Source organism: Drosophila takahashii, chromosome 3R, assembly GCF_030179915.1.
Source record: "Drosophila takahashii strain IR98-3 E-12201 chromosome 3R, DtakHiC1v2, whole genome shotgun sequence".
NCBI lineage: Eukaryota > Metazoa > Arthropoda > Insecta > Diptera > Drosophilidae > Drosophila > Drosophila takahashii.
In genome coordinates this window covers 7,649,804-7,671,349 of record NC_091681.1, presented here as the reverse complement: position 1 = coordinate 7,671,349, position 21,546 = coordinate 7,649,804, and the positions used below count along the sequence as shown (strand labels likewise).

Genomic DNA, 21,546 nt, shown 5'->3' with positions numbered 1-21,546 from the left:
AATACAATATACCCTTTTACTCTGCTAGTAACGGGTATTTTTATGGCTCACTTGTGTTATTACTTCCAGGAAGATGTTTGTCTTTTTATTATAAAGTTCTCGCTTTTTTATTGGACACTAAGTTCTGTCTTTATCTAAGTTCCAATGTAAACATTTTTAACAAATTATTTTTAAATTAATAATTTATAAAAATAAAACGCGAAACTTTATTAATCGGGAAAATTAACCAACTCTACTCTACATAAATTGGCAGTATTGAAGGCGCGGTCTAAGGCGCGTTAAAAAAGCAAAAGTCTACACAATCCGTTGAAGTGGAAATTTGGATAAATAAATAAGGGATAAACACGTAAAGCGGATGTGCACGATGATGCGGATAAGTTATCCAGTTCGATTTGATCTGGGGTCTACAAATTCATTTGAGCATATGCACCGTGAGCCTACAAAAGTTAATAATAAGACATTTCTGCACTTTTCAAGGCAAATCAGGGTACACCGTTTAATACATTTGTAAGTCCGAAAGCAGGTTTCCATCTTTAGGCCAGTAATGGCGTTGGTTATCATGTAATATTCGAAACACGTCCGTGGCGTACATATATGTACCTCATTTACTTTTTTTTGACAGACTCAGCTCCTTCCATTGGACGCATTTCTGGAGAATCCAATTCACGTTTCAATAATTTACATTTAAAACACAAAATAAGAACACAACACAGCAGAGGAACAGAAACATATTATTGCAGAAAGCTTCACGTTCCGATAGTAAAAACTTCTTTTATAAAATGCTTTTAAAAGTTGTATTAAACCTGAATTAAGTTTACACTTCCATGCAGTAAAAACCATTATCAATGGGGCGACTTAATCATGTAGCTGCTGGTATAATTTTGTAAACTGGTGTAATTAACTCTGTAATATTTGACTATGTACAAATTTACAAGTTTTTTATAAAATAATAAAGTATCTAAAATTTCAGTCGATTTTGAAACCTGCTCTTTTATTCTCTATCGTCAATAAATGATTAAATACTGATTTAATTCCACATACTCCAACCTTTTTACTCTGCTGGGAACAGGTATTAATATTTGTACAACAGCTCATTGATGTATGATTATTTAGTAGCCACCATCAGCAAATTTTACCTATTTAGGCCCTTCAAAGAAGGTTGCCAAGCTAGCAACTAGTAAATATTTTTCCTGTTCAGTTCCAGCTTTCTGTGGGCATACCAATTCATTCATAAATTACGCACGATTCGGAAGTCAGAGAGGCTGGCCATCATGTGCCGAATGTTGACAGTCAAAGAACCGAAGCACGTGGCACACTTCTCACAACCCTTCGCAGTAGAGCAAGAACAGCAGCTATTTCCACGCTGAATTTTCCAAACAAAACGAGGAAAATTTCCCACTGTTTGGCCAAGAGAGCATTTTGCAACCCGGAGCGTTAAACTCAGAGAGCAAACTGCGATGCCGACTACGAAGTCGCTGCTGCTGCTTTCCACTTGCTTTTCTGACTCAATGGACCAGTTGGAAAAATTCACACAATCAGTTTGTTTTCAAATTTGGCCGCGATGCGTTCGTCTCCAGAGCGCTCTCTCCGCACGAAAAGTACTCGAACGGATAAAAAAGTTTTATAAAAATAAAAACATCATTGCCGCAAATAAGCTAACAAAATAAGTAAACTTTTTAAAAGAATAAAAGGTTTTAGTTTGCGATTCATAAGGAATTGCCGTTCCGAAAAAATAAAAATTCAACTATAAAAAGGAAGCAAGTAACAAGTAAAAAAGCGAATGTACAAATAATAAGAAAGTAACATTGCAAAACGATTGCAGTATGCGCATTTAGGGTGAAGTTTTATTACAAACGCAGTAAAATTATAAATGCAGTTGGAGCTTATTATAAGTTAAAAATGGAATAGAAAAGTATTGAGTAACAGAAAAGTGAAAAAAGTGTTTATAATAAAGAAACTAATATCGTTGTGTACCACATGGATCCGCAACTCACAATAATCTGTAGCTTACAAGGAAGTAAGTAAAACATGAACGAATAAGAAAAATTTCAATGCCAAAAAGGCAGTTTAAAGTAAGGGACTTGCACGTACTATAAATTTAAGAGACATGGTCAGCTAAGACATTAATCAAGCTAAGAAGTACGCGCAAAGTAAAAAGTAAAAAAAGAAAAAGAAAACTTTTAAAATAAAAATACACTTTCAAAAATTTATTAACTCTTCTCATTTTTACCATGGTATATGTTAGAGCGTATCAATGCAAAGACTTCGTAAACGAGGTCCTCCGGAAGAAAAGGGCAACCATGGCAAAGCTCACCTCGGATTAAACCTAAATATGGAACAAATATAGCACTGATTTAGTTATTAAAAGGACAATTTAATAATAACTTATTTATTTGTTAAACAACCTAATTATTTTTTTAGTAAGTTGTTAAAAGTTGTTATTATTTTTAAAGTTGCTACTTGTGTAAATCTCAACCGATTTACAATAACAATAAAACAGCACTCAAAATTAAGAAAGAGAGATCAAAGGAATCAAAGGAACAGTCAGAAAAAAGTAACTTAAAGTCTGATATCCCCATCATTTCCTTTTCTTACTCTTTTTTTTGCAATCTGGGATCTAACCCCAACTCGCACATGATTACTCACATGTCAGCAGAAAAAGAAGATTTATTACCGAGAAACCCAAAACCAAATGTTTGCCATTTCTCTGTGTTTTGGTTACCTTTTGTTTTTACCTTTTTGGCTGGGTCCATCCACCTTTTTTTCGTTTGTTCTTTTCTCAGGTCTTAGGTTTCTTGTTGGGAAATTAAACTATTAAGCTTTTTGCCACTGCTGCTGCTGATGTGCGTAAAGTTTTAATGAGACATAAAGGACATGCTGAAATTATGCCGGCCTTAGGCCCTGATCCTGCTATCAGACCAGGTGTCATTAAGATGGAGCGAAAGTCATTTTCCGTGCGGCTCGTAGACAAATTCACAAAGATAAGTGGACCGGCCGTAAAAGTTTAGTGGACCGAACGGACATAAACTGCCGCTGATTACCTGGAGGTAATTTTGTTGCTTGTCGCTTTTTTGCTTCATAGGTGTTTGAGCCATATTCGAGGGTCTGTCAGCAACAGGCACAGATTTTATGACACATTCGGCTCAACTCTTAACTATTAACATTGGTGGGGAAAATATATGCATATATTTATTTGGCTGACTCTAGCAATGCCTAAGACTAAATGCAAATAAGAAAGCGTTTTAATCCCTTTTACTTATGAAATTTGAGAAATCTAAACGAGGCAGAGTTTTTCATTGACAGAATCGTATTATTTTTCACATTCTATTTTCTTTTTTATCTTTGCCCATAGGTAAATATTACTTAGTCTACCCTTTTTCTCTTTTCTTATTGTTTTTAGCTGAACCTGTTGTTTTAATTCCGTGGATTGTATGTACATCGCTTATTTTTGTTGAGCTTGTTTTCGTACCATGTTTATCTAAAGTTCTAGTTTATTAAACACAACAAGCAATCTGAGAAAAGTATTATAAATTTATGGGAAATCCGAATATCTCATATGGCATTTGATCAGCGCACTTAATACATACATTTATAAAATGACTCAATCAACACTATCCATATTTCTCTTCGGGCATAAAATAGTTTAAATATTTTGACCACTCCATCATTGTCTTCATGCTTAGCTTGGCATGCGGCTACAAAAATAAATAAGTGCTGCAAAAGTTTAGCATTTATTTTTACCCGTGGGCCTGATACCATTTTATATTTATTTGCTTATATAGATTTATAGATTTTCTACATGCCAAGCAGAAAATGAAAACCACCAAATTGTTTTCTGCACTTGTTTTATATTAAAGCCGCTTTCCCTTAATCTTCCTAATAAATCTTTAGATTGCTGCCTCTGGTTAAAAAATATTAAATGCCTTAAAATTTAAAGTCTCATGCTCAAATTAAAAATAGATAAATCAATTTATTGAAAAGATACAACAGATGCCAAAGGGAAAGTATCTCAGATACATTAACAAGAAACCCTATAAACTGTTGTATAGAAAATACCAAAAAAGATAGCCCGCCAATTATACCATCCTCAAAAATGTTCTAACTTGAAAGTTTGTTTAAAATAAAAGTGTGTATATTTAGTCAGCAGTTCTCAATACCCATGTCGACTGGGCCTTGCCATTTATTCAATCGATGAGCTGACGTTGGTAATTAATCGTTTTGGCCGTTGACTTTGAGCAATTGTTGAAACATTCTTATGCCAAATGGGAATTTAAAAAATCCCTCATTCCCTTGTTCCCCATCATTTAATTGGCTGCTGTGTAAATTGCTCACGAGCAATCAAGTATCACCAATCAATAAATATTATTTAGTTGGCGCGACCTCCCAGCCATTTCGCATGATTTGTCATTTTGCCGAACGCAAATAATCAGCATCCTCATTGTGCTCACTTTGCATATATTTAAATACATTTCCCATTACGATTTCCTGTGCTTCCGCTTGACCGTCACAAATTTATTTAGTTTCATTTAACTTTTTACGCGTATCGTTTTTGCTGTTGGATCTGTGCAAATATGCAAAATGATTGACAGCACAATTAAGATGCCGCAAACAAGTGTAACTTGAGGTGAGGTGGGGCAAAATGGAGGGGGGCACGTGCCAGAAGCTGCAGCCTTATATGGCTGCCATAGTTACATTTTCATTCTTATTCAGCAGAAACAAAGCGCGTCGCAGAACATGTGTAACAGTAAACAAAAGGCGCTTGGCGTAACGTATTTTACGAAAGGTAACCAAGGCGATAGCTTTGTAAATTGTGTTGAGCGTCTCTTTGCAACTAATGTGTATGACCTATGTCGGATCCGAACTGAAGTATAAAATGCATTAAATTACATTGCTGTAATTTATCTTATGCGGCTAATTACACTATGCAGCATCAAAAATTTACCTCGATGGATGCTATATTTTTGGATTCGTTGCGAATTCCCAAGTTAAACTGCGTTTTCCAAAAAGTTCCCCGACGCAAGGATTCTTAGCAAAAGGACCTCAAAGTTCGAAAAATGCTGAAATTGGTCCACTTTCTGGTGCTCTCAGAGGCAAACGGATTCATGGTTTGATTCGATGTTACATTTTTTTAAAAGATACACTTTTTATCTTTCGAACCCCAAACTTAGAATAATTTTAGGATTTTTATTAAGGGAGAAACATAGTCAAAAATTTAAAAAGCTTACAGCTGCGGTCAAAATAGTAGTAGTATTGCCGCCCTGTGTTTTTAAAGGTAAGCATTGCAAAAGTAATTTAATATGCTAACCACTGCATTTGCTGGCTAAATAATAGTTAATAATAATAATATAGTTAATACTTTAAAATTTATAATAGTTTTTTAAACACTTTTTCGCTATGTTCTTAAAAACGGCTGTAACGATTTCTTTTTATACCCTTGCAGAGGGTATTATGATTTCAGTCAGAAGTTTGCAACGCAGTGAAGGAGACATTTCCGATTCCCCATAAAGTATATATATTCTTGATCAGCATCACAAGACGAGTCGATCTAGCCATGTCCGTCTGTCCGTCTGTCCGTCCGTCTGTCCGTCCTTCTGTCCGTCCGTTTCTACGCAAACTAGTCTCTCAGTTTTAAAGCTATCGGGATGAAACTTTCGTAAATGTCGTATTTTTATTGCAGGTAGTATATATGTCGGCACCAACCGGATCGGACAACTATATCTTATAGCTCCCATAGGAAGGATCAAAAAAAAAAACGTAAAAAAATTCTAGCTCCGGTGTTTTTTGAAATTTTACCTTCTACTCTTGGGAATATTTTTTTTTATATATTTCTGAATTTCGGTTTTTTTGTTTTTTAAATCGGATCACTATATCATATAGCTGCCATAGGAACGGTCGAAAAATTAAATGGAAATTAATGGAAAAAAATTATATCTTTGTTGGTTTTTATTACAGTTCCTTCTACTCTGGGATATGACTATTTTGAAATATTTCCGAATTTCGATTTTAATTTTTAAAAGATCGAACTACTATATCATATAGCTGTGATAGAAACGATCGAAAAATTAATGTGAAATAATAAGAAATTTAACATTTTTGCGATTTGTAAATTAATAGAATGATCTGCAAGGGTATATAAGCTTCGACTTGCCGAAGCTAGCTTCCTTTCTTGTTAAATTTGCAACTTAATAGCCCTTGAGATTCCTCAACTTGTAATATACGTATATCACTTTTTATAAGTGCAACCCGTTTCAATTTAGTATGGACCCGTTTTAATTTAGTAGGGGAGTGTAGGTTAAGGGACGAACGATTCGATTTTTATACCCTTGCAGAGGGTATTATGATTTCAGTCAGAAGTTTGCAACGCAGTGAAGGAGACGTTTCCGACCCCATAAAGTATATATATTCTTGATCAGCATCACAAGACGAGTCGATCTAGCCATGTCCGTCTGTCCGTCTGTCCTTCTGCCCTTCTGTCCGTCTGTCCGTCCGTCTGTCTGTTTCTACGCAAACTAGTCTCTCAGTTTTTGAGCTATCGGGATGAAACTTTCCTAAAAGTCTTCTTTCTATTGCAGGTAGTATATATGTCGGAACCGACCGGATCGGACAACTATATCTTATAGCTCCCATAGGAACGATCCGAAAAAAAAAAACGTTAAAAAATTCTAGCTTTGGTGTTTTTTCAAGTATTACCTTCTACTCTTGGGAATATTATTTTTATATATTTCTGAATTTCGAATTAAATATTTTAAAAATCGGATCACTATATCATATAGCTGCCATAGGAACGGTCGAAAAATTAAATGGAAATTAATAGGAAAACAAATTATATCTTTGTTGATTTTTATTACATTCTCTTCTACTCTGGGATATTTCCGAATTTCGATTTTAATTTTAAAAAGATCGAACTACCATATCATATAGCTGTCATAGAAACGATCAAAAAATTAATGTAAAATAATAGGAAATTTAACATTTTTGCGATTTGTAAATTAATAGGAAAAATCTGCAAGGGTATATAAGCTTCAGCTGGCCGAAGGTAGCTTCCTTTCTTGTTTAACGTAATTTTTCCAAAAATCAATATTTTTCAAAAGTGTAAAGGAAAAAGTTGCTTACATCCACTGAGCATATTTCTGTGAAAGTACGATTAAAAATTCCAACGCAGCTAAATCCTACAGCGTTTGGCGTGAACCATTCTTTTTTGGCACTCTCAAAAATTGTAGGGTAATGTGACGAACGATTTGTTTTTAATGTAACCTTACCAAAAATCAATATTTTTTAAAATTGTAAAAGCAGAAAGTTGCTTACATCTACTGAGCATATTTTTGTAATAGTACGATTCGAAAATCCATCGGAGTTAGATCTCACAGCTTTTGGCGTGAGCCATCCTATCCAACTGACGGCTCGACTAAGATCAACACAAAACTACAATAAAACTGCAGCATTTAATGTTATTAGGTAATATTTGAGTTATTTACACAAAATCAAAAACAACAATTAAAATTTGTGAAAATATTTGTCATAATACAATATAAAAGTTTCGTCACGATACCCTACAAGGTACACTTGGAGCAAAAATAAAAAAATTAAAAAAACGCCAAGTAACAAAAACTGTTGATTAAGATCTCATTTGTACGAGCATATATTTATCTGATTTTATTTTTCACTCATCTTCGCTCTGGCACTGCTGAAGCACAAATAAATTGAATAGGTTTGCTAGTTTGAGCACCACCTTTTTAGAAAAAATTACCACACGAACAAATGACGGGACTTTTTAATAATATTACTGTAAAAACATTGTCGACACAATGAGTGGAGACGACTACATTTTTTTGGAATTTTTAACGTGACGTCATATGTGAGATACGACGAGTTCGTCACATTACCCTACACTCCCCTATGAAAAACATTTCATGCGTATTTGCTGTCTATATTTCCAACACCCACCACCAAAAAAACATAGAAATACTCGTTCCTAAGCTGTGGAATGCCTTCGCATTTGTGGTCAAATGTTTAAAATTATCTGTCACTCCACAAGGGAGCATTAAATATCATCAGAAAAGTTAAAGCGAGCTCTCTGCAAATTTTCTCAAATGGGTGCCAGCAACAGCATGCCACAGACTGTGCAGATGGCTAATCCGATGCCATTCGAGATCACTAGGGATGTGGTGAATAGGATCGATCAGGCCACCACGAAAACTACAAAATTGGGGACTAGGATCTGCGAGAAATGTAGTCAGAAGACCCAAGCGGAATTACGTTCCGATATTCCGACTACCATGAAGCACAAGCCGCATGAAGTGCAGGATATGCATCCGGTACAAGTGGCCAAGTCCTGGAAAAAGCGCTCGTATGAGGTTGAGGAATCTGAGTTCAGAAAGTCCTTACAGCGGGTTCAAAATCTCTTTGGAAAGCCTGTTAGGTGGGCCAAGGACTGTGAGGCCGAGATCGGGAAGTTCGAGGAGGAACTGATTCACTGCTATCAACGGTATTCCAACGAACCTCTGCAGTGCTCCAATTTAGCCAGACAGTATCACCGATTCGTGTTCGCCAGGCAGATCGGTGAAATCTCCAATACGAAGGCAGGTCGCGATGGCTCCGGTGATCCCAAGTCCCCCAGACATACTGGGAAAGCTGGCAAGCACAGTACCCCTACTTAAAGTTTCGTTCTGTGCTGCTAGATGTGATCACAGAGTCTTCAGTCAATAATCTCCAATTAATTTCCATTTTAATTCATTGGCTAAGGAAACACTAGACTGGTGTTTTTCATTAAATCTATTCGACGGAATTTTTAATAGAAAATATATTTGTATTTACCCACCACAATTCAATTCTAATCAGTTGGTGCCGCGCTTTATCTGGCTTGTTTCGTTCTTTTATTAACCTTGGCTGATTGCCCACCAACAAAGGTCTTCAAACAAATGAATGACAACATGAAAAGCAGGAAAGCCAGAAAATGAAATATGCATAAATAAAAAAAAAGCAAACACGTTCTAAAAGCTCTTCCCCCGCGCACATGCTCATCCTCCACAGAATGTTTGTTCTTGGATAACTACTTCTCTGCACAACGTGACGTATGCGCAATGTGTCGCTCGTAGCTTTTCATACCTGGCATGCCTTCCATTATACACGCATCGCAGGTGAAAATGCTCTGCTAAGTGAGTGGCCAGAGTGGCATTGGAATGCAGGGTGGTCCTGGGCAGGCAGGTATTCTAAGAACCAACACAAGACTTACACGGTCTTGAGTCTCAACGGCTGCCTTGAACCACATTGCGCCACAATGTCTAGCTCGATGTGCATTAGTGGAACTTACTCTTGGCATCCAAGTAAATGACGCGGCTTAGGGCAACATGGAGTTAAGGTCCTTACACTATCTGTATTCTAACCCACTTTATAAGAATTGAATTATCTATCTAATGGTGCTTCTAAAAGAAAATCTGATGATAAGTTGGAAGTCAAAAAACTAACTGACACTTCGGTTTTAAAGTCTTTTTTCATTTACCGAGCGTTAAAAAATAATTTTAATGAGAAATAGTCATTCAAATGGGTATTTATACCCATTACTCGTAGCGTAAAAGGGTATATTTTATTCGTGCAAAAGTATGTAACAGCTAGAAGGAAGCGTTTCCGACCCCATAAAGTATATATATTCAGGATCAGGGTCACTAGCCGAGTCGATCTAGCCATGTCCGTCTGTCTGTCTGAACGCTGAGATCTCGAAAACTACAAAAGCTAGAGGGTTAAGATTTCCCGCAAGTTTATTTTAGCCTTGCGCCACGCCCCCTCTAACGACCACAATCGTTCACTAACAATTTTGAAATGTGTCTGGCGCCCACACTTTTAAAGATTTTCGAGATGTATAAATGCCCTTATGTTGTGTATACTTATACCTATCGTAATCTAGAAGATTTTTCAAATCGGACCAAAAATATTAAATAATAAAAATGTTATGGCCAAATTCCAAGATCGTCTTTTTTCGATGGTGACTTGCGGATATGATGTTCTTGGGATATGATGTCCACCCAAGAACGGTTCATCTCAAATCCCCAATTCAAAAAAATTTCGTTACTATATTGTATTGCCTAGTCCCTGAACGAAGGATTTTTAAAAATATTGATTAAAAAAAAATTGCGACGGTTTTAACAAAAAATGTACTTTTTCAAGGTATAAAATTTTGGATTTATGCTCTAAAAAAAAAATTTTTTTTTAAAATTGAAAATCCTTCGTTCAAGGACTAGCTATTGTTATAATAAATAAGTGGTCAAAATTTTGTGTCGATCGGATTAATAGTTTTTTAGTAATCGTGTACACCGCAAAGGTAATTTCGAAAAAACGAGATTCTGAGATAATCGCGTTTAAAGTTTCATGTTTGTAAGGGCTGATGTGCAGGTAGTGCGCTATAAATAGCAACAACTTCGGTTCTAAAGCTCCGATCGTTTTGAACTTTTGTGAGAGTATTCCCAACAGTATATCCTTAAAGAATGTGCAATAAAAAAAAATCGATTTTTTCATCTATCACAACTATCACAACTTAAATCAAATTAGTTTTTTTTAAAAAAGTTGTTAGCGCTGCTCACCTGGTAATGCGGTTTCCCATTTCCAGCCATAAATCTGCACAACAAATGTTCTCACTATCTAGACGAGAGGAAGAAAACTTACCAAATGCCAAAAGTTGTTGTTTCCATGCGAAATTGGATTTTGAACATTGAGTTAGCCTCGCACCCAAAGCCAATAAAGATTTTTTGCAATTATTTATGCAAATGCAATTCCAGCGAAGAGCGAAAACTAAAAATGGAATCCCATCATATACATATGGGTCCATTCGACAGCAAAGTACCTCCCTCCTCAACAGTGGCTGCAAGGTCAAGTGCAGTAGTTATGGGAGACCAACGTCACAATTGTTAGTAATATCTGATTCGTTTGTAATTAAGCTCTTCGATAAATTAGTCTGCTTAGATTCAGCACTAAGAAATATATAAGGGAGTGTAGGGTGAGGTGACGAACGATTCGTTTTTTGAATGTAACTTTTCTAAAAATCAATATTTTTTAAAAGTGTAAAAGCAGAAAGTTTCTTAAAAGTACGATTCGAAATTCCAACGGAGCTGAATCCAACAGCGTTTGGCCATTTTTTACCATACACTGGTAAAAAAACGCATAGTAAAATCAAATATTTTTATACCCTTGTAGAGGCCCTTGCAGAGGGTATTATAATTTCAGTCAGATGTTTGCAACGCAGTGAAGGAGACGTTTCCGAGCACATAAAGTATATATATTCTTGATCAGCACCAATAGCCGAGTCTATCTAGCCATGTCCGTCTGTCCGTCTGTCCGTTTCTAGGCGAACTAGTCACTCAGTTTTCAAGCTATCAGGATAAAACTTTCCCAAAAGTCTTCTTTCTATTGCAGGTAGTATATAAGTCGGAACGAGCCGGAACGGACAACTATATCATATATCTCTCATAGGAACAATCGGGAAAAAAATTTAAGAAAAACTATATCTTGGGTGATTTTGAACCTATAACATCCTACTTTTGGAAATGTCATTATACCCGTTACTCGTAGAGTAAAAGGGTATACTAGATTCGTGCAAAAGTATGTAACAGCTAGAAGGAAGCGTTTCCGACCCCATAAAGTATATATATTCTTGATCAGGGTCACTAGCCGAGTCGATCTAGCCATGTCCGTCTGTCCGTCTGTCCGTCTGTATGAACGCTGAGATCTCAGAAACTACAAAAGCTAGAAGGTTGAGATTTCCCACACATATTCTTTGGCTTCCTACGCAGCGCAAGTTTATTTTAGCCGAGCGCCACGCCCCCTCTAACGCCCACAATCGCCCACTAACGATTTTAAAATGGGTCCTGCGCCCACATCTTTAAAGATTTCCGAGAAGTATAAATGCAATTTTGTTGTGTATATTTATACCTATCGAAATGTAGAAGACATTTTTCAAATCGGACCATTCATTAAAAAGTTATACGCAATCAAAAATTATATATCTATCTCCCTCGCACTCCCTTTAGCTGAGTTACGATTATTAGTCGGGACACCAACCCGACACAGCGTTCGCACTCCCTTTAGCTGAGTGACGGGTATTTGATAGTCGGGACAACAACCCGACTATAGCGTTCTCTCTTGTTTTTTATCTAATTCTGAATTTCGAATAAAATTTTTTCAAAATCGGACGACTATACCATATAGCTGCCATAGGAACGATCGGAAAATTAATGGGAATATAATAGGAAATAAATTATTGCTTCGTTGGTTTTTATTGTATTCTCTTCTACTCTAGGATATAACTCATTTCAAATATTTTCGAATTTCGATTTTAATTTGATCAAAATCGAACTACTATATCATATAGCTGCCATTGAAACGAACGCAAAATTAATGAGAAATAATAGGAAAATTGACATTTTTGCGATTTGTAAATTAATAGGAATAATCTGCAAGGGTATTTAAGCTTCGGCTGGCCGAAGCTAGCTTCCTTTCTTGTTAGTATTATAAATAGTAAGTTATATACATAGTATAACACAGGCCGACAAAATGTAACATGTAAATGTCACAATTTTAAATATCATAATTCTAAACGATCTAAGTAGTTTTGCTTTGAGTATAAGCACATGAGCGTAGCCTACTAATCTTTGGGGGCTGAAACGAATGAAGTGTAATCCCCCTCCAGTTTTTAGCTTACGCCCAAGTATAAATATTTTTAAAGCAAGGGTCACTTGTGCTCAAAAATAGGCAAACTTTGTTAGTAAGCTAAACACAAAATAAATAAATCATTGAATTTAATAAAAAGCATTTTTAAACCTTCGTTCAAATATAAAAATAATTAAATCGAAGGGAATGAATTTTGAAACGATAATACTGATTTTGAAACCCAAAGTCGCAATAGTAGTTCTAATACCCAGCTAAAGGGAGTGCGGACGCTGTGTCGGGTTGGTGTCCCGACTAATAATCGTAACTCAGCTAAATTGAGTAGGGGAGAGTGGGGGAATTTCGTCAGCATTTTTTCAAAGCTATTTTTTGTCCATTCTGAGACACGTTATCATATTTCTATTTTTATTGTTAAATGCGGTTAGCACCAAACTTTAAAATGTGACATTCCCCTATTTTTTTAATTAGCTTGGTGATTTATAAAAAAATAAACTGTAAAACCAATATACTGGGGCAATCTCACCACACAGGGGGGTAAAATCACCACACAACTGGGGAAATTTCGTCACCTGAAAAATGTAGGGAGTTTAACGCCTGAAAATATGCTACACTGATCAAGCGTACCATTTTTGTTGACGTCTTATATTTGTTGCTGCTGCTGGTGGTCTGTTCGTTAGCCAGCTCGTCAAATATAAAAATATGTATTTAAAATAGGTGCGAATTTACCCTTAGCGTAGGGTGGCGAAATTTCCCCAGACCGTACTTTTTTAGAAATAATTATTTTTCTTGCGAAATTAGGCGCGAAGTTAAAAATCACTGACGCAGAAATGCACATTATAGCACTGTGTATTATATAAAAAATCGTGTATCTTATTCCTTTTGAATTGTGGCATACAGAAACAATTTCGTCGAGAACTAAATGTAGCTTTTGAACTGTTAAACCACATTTAATATTATAGCTTAATTATCTTGGCCTTCTGTGCAAAACAAATGCATTGGTTGTGTCTGGCCGTCTTGAAGGACTAAAACAAAAAAATTATATATTTTTACGACTTATGGATTCCGAGATATTGCAGGTGACGAAATTGCCCCTGTGACGAAATTCCCCCACTCTCCCCTACGAGGGAGATAGATATATGTTGACAATTTATAAAGCGTATAACTTTTTAATGAATGGTCCGATTTGAAAAATGTCTTCTACATTTCGATAGGTATAAAGATACACAACAAAATTGCATTTAAATCTTTAAAGATGTGGGCGCAGGACCCATTTTAAGATCGTTAGTGGGCGATTGTGGGCGTTAGAGGGGGCGCTCGGCTAAAATAAACTTGCGCTGCGTAGGAAGCCAAAGAATATGTGTGGAAAATCTCAACCTTCTAGCTTTTGTAGTTTCTGAGATCTCAGCGTTCATACCGACAGACAGACGGACAGACGGACAGACGGACAGACGGACGGACGGACAGACGGACATGGCTAGATCGACTCGGCTAGTGACCCTGATCAAGAATATATATACTTTATGGGGTCGGAAACGCTTCCTTCTAGCTGTTACATACTTTTGCACGAATCTTTCGCATTTATTTTGAATAAAAAGTTTATTTGACACAATTATTTTGAAAGGCAAGATTCAAATAATATTAAATTAAATTTTCATAAAATGTATAAGTGAAAAGTCGCATTTTTAGTTTTAAAAAGTTATATGTGTTATGGATCGTGTTAACTTTACATTTAAATTGAACTTATCCACTCGCGCATAACATTGTGCGATTGATCAATGGGTAAGGCATCTACCTCTGATGCGAGAGGACCCCGGTTCGAAATCCGTCTGAGGCAGAGTAAGTAAAAAGTTTTTAGGAAGCGTATTTAACATTTCATTAACATTTCCAAGAACAATATTGTATTAAAAAAGTTTTTAGATTTACTAATGACAAAAAAAAAAAAAAAGTTGTGGTGTCAGCGGGCTTGAACCTGGTACCCCCGAGCACAAAATAGTATCAGAACCTAGCCCTTGACCCCTGAGCCATGCCCATATTATTTCCTATCGAGGCAGAATGCTCTTTTAAGTTCACAATAATATTTTTGATTGTAATGACAATAAATAACTCCATTCTCAAAATTAAAGTAAAAATTTTAGGCGCTCACTCGAAAAAAAACAAATTTGTAAATTATTATTATTCTGGGTAAAAAAAAAGAGTCAAATCAAATACCAAAATCATTGAACTTACTATAAAAATATTTAAAACATTATTAACTATGCGCCATATACGATTTTACCATTTTCATGTTAGGATCTATTTTGCTGGGAAAAATAATTGAAACAATGGTAAAATAGTGACATTTACAATTTTTTTTTTTACCAAGTTGTAGAGTAATGTGACGAGGGATTTGTTTTTTAATTTAAATTTCCCAAAAATCAATATTTTTTAAAAGTGTGAAAGCAGAAAGTTGCTTTTATTTAGTGAGCACATTTTTTAAAGTACGATTCGAAATTCCATCGGACTTAAATCCCAGAGCTTTTGGCGTGAAGCAGGCCATCCACAGTCGAATATGTTCGGCGACATCGGATTTTAGGTGAAATCGTTTTTTTTTTTAAATACGATTTAAAGCCACATTTGAATAGTTACAAAATTTATTTATAAAGGTATAAGTAGATTTAGTCCAAACTTCATTGAGGTTTTTGTAAAAAAATTTTAATCAATCAAATGTGGCTTTAAATCATATTTAAAAAAAACGATTTCACCTAAAATCATTAGTAAGGGGCTGTCCATATATTACGTAATCACCTAGGGGGGGGGAGGGGGTCATTGAAATGATTATGTTTGATTACATGGGGAGGGGGGGGGTCTTGCACAATGATTACGTAATCATTTTATATGTATTTTTTTATTTAAAGAATTTTTTTAAAAACTTTTTTTCTTTAAATATATCTGCAAACTTAGATAGGAAAGCAGAGAAAAAATTTTTTTTAGTGGCTGAGCGGCGAGAAAGAGAATGTTTAGTGGTTCAATCACACGAAGAATGCGAAGACCTGGAATAGCTTGACGAAGAGTATGTTGGAGATAATTTCAGCGTATACGAACCGAATGTGTCATACCAAACTCCATTTATAAACAATATTAAAGATTGGGTTGCATCTCTGTTTGAATCCACATATTAAAACATAATATTAACAAAATTTTATTCTTGGGATTACGTAATCATTGGGGGGGGGGGTATTTATTGAAAGATTACGTTTGATCACCAAGGGGGGGAGGGGGTCAAAAATCAGCAAAAACGTGATTACGTAATATATGGACAGCCCCTAATGAGAAATACAATGGCAGTTTATCGCCCTAACGGTGGGCCCACAGTTCAATGCACGTTGCACATTTTACGTATGTTTCAGCGCCGAGCATTTGTCTCGGTTTCGCGTTCTTTTCTTTTGGAGTGCAACGTGCCTAGAATCTGTATCTAAACTAGGGGAGAACCAAATTTTTTCGGCGCTAGTGCACACTTTTAGTTCATTTACATTTTGGGCCAGTCAGATTAATGACCGCGCATATATCTCCCTTTTTATACCGATTACTCGTAGAGTAAAAGGGTACATCGATGAACGCGCTCATCTCGAAGAAAAAACGCACTAATTATACCCGTTACTCGTAGAGTAAAAGGGTATATTGTATTCGTGCAAAAGTATATAACAGGGAGAAGGAAGCGTTTCCTATAAAGCATATATATTCTTGATCAAGGTCACTAGCCGAGACGATATAGCCATGTCCGTCTGTCCGTCCGTCTGTCCGTCCGTATGAACGCTGAGATCTCGGAAACGCAGCGCAAGTTTATTTCAGCCGAGCGCCACGCCCCCTCTAACGCCCACAATCGCGCACTAACAATTTTAAAATGTGTCTGGCGCCCACACCTTTAAATATTCCTGAGAAGAATAAATGCAATTTTGTTGTGTATATTTATACCTATCGAAATGTAGAAGACATTTTTCAAATCGGACCATTCAATAAAAAGTTATACGCAATCAAAAAAATGGTATATATCCATCTCCCTCACACTTCCTTTAGCCGAGTGACGGGTATTAGATAGTCGGTACAACAACCCGACTATAGCATTCTCTCATGTTTTACTTCAAAGTTTCCCAACGGCGTGCAAAGTGCTTAGAAGGCTAAAAAATAAGCAAAAATATGGAAAATTTACGTCAAGGTATGCTTAAATACTTCTCCAAACAAATTGTGTTGTAACTGTTTGCATTGTCCAGTTATTTAATGTCTTGTGTATGTTATAATAAAATATAATATAATAACTACCTTATCCTATCTTTTATTTGTTTTCTTAATAAATATGTTTTCTATAAATAAAAAAAAATATTCTGAACATTTTTTGGGTTTTGACCACAATGGGGAGGGTGTGGGTGGTTAGTGTTTTTACAACCGTAAGGATTTTTTAAAAAATGGAAAAAAACGGAAATTCTATTTGTGCACAGGGAGTATGTATTTTATATTAATTTTTATTAATTATTAATTAATTAATTATTAATATATATTAATTTTCAAGGCCCTATCTTTAAAGCTAACGTTTATGCCAAAAAAAACTGACTTTTTCCCCATAGTGCATTCGTGAAAAGAATGTAATGTATATATATTCTTGATCAGGGTCACTAGCCGAGTCAATATAGCCATGTCTGTCTGTCTGTCCGTCCGTCCGTATAAACGCTGAGATCTCGGAAACTACAAAAGCTAGAAAGTTGGCATTACCCACACATATTCTTGGGCTTCTTACGCAACGCCACGCCCCCTCTAACGCCCACAGTCGCCCACAAACGATTTTAAGATGTGTCTGGCGCCCTAATTTTTAAAGATTTCGGAGAAGTATAAATGTAATTTGGTTGTGTTTATTTATACCTATCGAAATTTAGAAGAAATTATTCAAATCGGACCACTCGCTAAAAAGTTGCCCGATCAAATTTTATATCTTCATATCCCACGCAATCCCTTTAGCTGAGTATCGGGTATCTAATAGTCGGGGCACCCGACTATAGCGTTCTCTCTTGTTTATATTTATGGTGGGGGCATTGGGGTCGAATTTTTTGTTGCTCCATATCTAATAGCTGTCATCGCCGTTAAAAGTTATTAGAAAAATGCGTGAGAGGCGGACTAGTCGCAAAAAAACAGTCGAAATACCGCAAAAAGTAATAAACGAACTTTCATTGATGCGCACTTCCGCAAACGACCGCGAAAGGCTAGACGAAAATACCGCAAACGGGAAGCTATGAGTCCAAGCGAATGCATAACGGTAAACATTTATTTCGAATTATACGGTGGCACTGAAAATACTCTTATAAACATACGTTTTAATTTAAAGATAGTTACTTTTAATTTCTAACTTATGTTCGTTAGATAATAAGGTTTTAGGTAACCGTTTTTAAAATATTTTTAAGTATATGAGAATAAATTATTTATTTTTTATTTAAATACGTCAACTGGTCTTCAGACGGCTAACTTTAAATGAGTTTTAAATATAGGCAAACATAATTTCTTTGGAAACATACCCCATGAGAGCAATTTGAACAAAAACATTTATAAAACGCTTTTGGCAATTTCTCTTCATTAACTACATGCCGGTCCAGAACAGTGTTCTGCATACACGCAGAGAAAAAGGGGATTATTTTAAAAATCACTTCTTACCACTTTTTATTGATTTTTAATTAAATAATAATCGGTAATCCATGAGTTTTATAAACAACTTTACAACTAAACCTATTTGCCAAGCCTTTAATTCCTTCAAAAATATCAAATCTTTATAATAATTCATAACACTGCTCGACAGAGTTTTTGGTGCAGGCATATGGGCATTAAATTATGTTAATATCGTACATATATAATCATATCTGAATACCTAACATTCGATTTTATATGGGCATATGGGCATTAAATTATGTTAATATAGACGTACATTAGGGTGGGTCGATTTGGGACCCCAAAAATCGTATAGGGGGAACGTAATCTTTAAAGGATTCTAAGCCATATTGTCGAACATACTTATGGTCTAAAATGATGTTTGACCCCCCCCAAACGCGAATGAAAAATACTGTTTTTTTGAAAAAAATATCATAGTAGTCAGCACATTTATAGTACTGAATATATATCAATTAGAGCCCTGCATGAATGGATTCAATGAATTATTTTGAATTTTTTTCTGTTATATGAATGAATTAATTAGAATTTTGTGTTTAATAGAATTGAATGAATTTGAATTTTGACTTTAATAGAATTGAATGAATGAATGGCACGAATTCCGAAATAATTCAAACGACAATTTATTTTGAGGAAGAAAGGGCCATTATTTTGTGATTAAATCTACCTGAATTTTATTTACTATGCAGTTAACATTGATTTGTTAAAAATTTTCCACTTTTTGTTCTCAAAAGAAAACACAAAAAAAATCTGAAAAATTCAAACAATTCATAAAATATTTCTTTCGATTCATTCAATTTGAAATGAATTAGAACAACATTCAATTTATTTCACATAGAATTGAATTAAACAAATCAGAAATTTCATGGCATACTATGATAAAACAAAAATTGAATGATTCATGCAGGGCTCTAATATCAATTGATATATATCAATTTCAAATTTTTATTTTAAATTTAATAATACATCTGAGCTGACTACTATGATATTTTCCTCAAAAAAAGCTGTATTTTTCATTCGCGTTTGGGGGGGGTCAAACATCATTTTAGACCATAAGTATGTTCGACAATATGGCTTAGAATCCTTTAAAAATTACGTTCCCCCTATACGATTCATCACTTTTTTCGGCCCCATACAAATCGACCCGCCCTAACGTACATATATAATTATATCATATATATATTATATAATCATATCTGAATACCTAGCTTTGGACTTTAACGGGTGGCAGTGCTGCCATTTTGACCTTTTTCCGGACAGATCTGTAATTTTTTAACGGCTTTATCCGGAAAAAATTTCAAACATCCCCTATCCGGAAATCTGTAATTTTTTTCAAAAATAAGGTTTTGAGTGTTTTTTTTGCTAGTCGAAAGGGTATAAACCTGTTTTTATTATATTATATTTATTGTAGCAATTTTTCTTTAATGGGACTTTAAGCAAGCGCGAGAAAGAATCAAATATTTTTGGCTGCTCTACCACTAACACCAAGAATATAGGCGCGATATCATATTAATCCTGACCCGCTTGCACTTCTTTAAACTCACACAAATGACAAATTGTCACAATAAATTGTGGCTAAAAATTGAATATGTCATCTGAGCCTTACCAATGTAGCTACTTTAAATGCTTTTATTATTGTAATAATTTTAGATTATTACGTATACGCACAAAAATGTACCATGGAAAAATGATCAAACGATGAAGGCTTTGAGTCGGGCGCAGAAGAGCAATAGGGGAGAGGTCAGTAGGTTGAGACAGTCTGTAAGTTGAGACACTCAATTTTCTCAAAACTTTTCCACTAAAAAAATGTTTTTTATTTTTTTTTTTTGTAGTCCTTTTTAGTGACAAAACTTTTGGGGAAAACATTATAAGCCAGGCTCTAGCCAGATTTAAGCTGTGAGAGTCGTGTACCATTTTGCACCAAAAAAGTTTTTGTCTACTTTTTTCAAATTCCATTTAAAATTAATAACGTCCTTAAATTAACTTGGTAAGAGATTTAAAACAATAGTATATTAACTGTTAACTAATTAAAAAAAGAATCAGCTTAATGTGACAGTCAAGACAAAAGTTATTAATTTTTTCCCGAAACATCCCATTTTGTGTAAGTTGAGACACTTTGAGCGTGTAAGTTGAGACACCCGTTTTTCATACAAAAAGGCCTGAGGCCAACAGAGGTCGCTTTCTGCCTAGTACATTTCTTTGATATTAAGGAAAAGTGAATGTTCAAAGAGCCTTTTGATTTTGATTGTTATTTGGTCTAAGTTCTTAAAAAATGGATGGGAAATGATTTAGGACGAGCTAAAATTGATTAAATTAACATAAATAAATAGTTCCTTATAGTTTGGAGTACTTTTTGTGTGAGTATTATTGACTTTAAAAAGTGTCTCAACCTACAGACCTCTTTTTCAAATTGTAATTTTTTGGCACTTTTCAAAAAAAATTATTTTTTAGTTTTCTCAAGGGAAAAAAATGTTTTTTTTGCTTTATTTTACAGCTAAAAGACTAAGCTTTCGATCGGTACCTAACACGTGAAGTTTCAAAAGCGAATGTCCAAATGGGAGACTAAAAACAAAAGGTGTCTCAACCTACAGACCTCTCCCCTACATAATTGAATTTAATATAAAATATATTTAAATTAATTAGATATATCACCCATTGGCAAAAACAGAAATATTGAGAAGCATTTACTTTTGTCCTTTTTTTGTCCATTTTAAAATTTGTTTGTCTTTTTTTTCCCTGCTTTTTTTTGGCTTATCTGTCCTGTTTTTCAAGCTGAGTAATGGTAGCACTGACGGGTAATATTTGATTTAAGATATCTTTGAGATTCTATGCTCAATTTTATTCATACGTATGTCAAAAAATTAGTTAGATGGGTAAGAATTTCCCAAGCAGGGCTCTAATTCTTACCCAGATGCTTTTCTACAGAATTGCAAAACAAATTATTTGTTGCATACTTTTTGAATACCCGAATTATTTTCATTTTTCCCTCGAGTGAGGGGGATTTATCCCCCATATCCGCCCGTGCATCCGCTCATGGTGGACATTTTTGCCTGTGCACTATGGTCCAAAAGTCGATTTTTTTGGCATAAACTCTAAAAATTGAGTCACAGACTTCAAACTTTACACATTCTGTTTTTTTACAAAGAATAGTATGCAAACAAATTTTTGAGTCTGTGCGACCACGCCCTCTTTTGCCTCCCATACAAGCAA

At 35.1% G+C, this 21,546-nt stretch overlaps 2 protein-coding genes across 4 annotated transcripts in view; both read left to right on the top strand.

Annotated features, from left to right (window-relative positions):
* The first annotated feature begins 1,558 nt into the window (after window positions 1–1,558).
* The window catches only part of 5-HT2A (5-hydroxytryptamine receptor 2A), a 171,376-nt gene continuing 151,388 nt past the window's right edge, over window positions 1,559–21,546 (top strand). For 2 of the 3 annotated variants that reach the window (XM_070217193.1, XM_044394779.2), the window contains exon 1: window positions 1,559–2,017. The gene's annotated coding sequence lies outside the window, so the exon portion shown is untranslated. The remainder of the gene's footprint in view (window positions 2,018–21,546) is intronic. The other variant, XM_044394780.2, reaches the window with a different exon arrangement.
* Window positions 7,934–8,838, top strand: LOC108069806 (uncharacterized). The gene has a single exon (XM_017160051.3). The coding sequence runs from the start codon at window positions 8,091–8,093 to the stop codon at window positions 8,655–8,657; it is 567 nt and encodes a 188-aa protein (XP_017015540.2). The 5' UTR covers window positions 7,934–8,090; the 3' UTR covers window positions 8,658–8,838.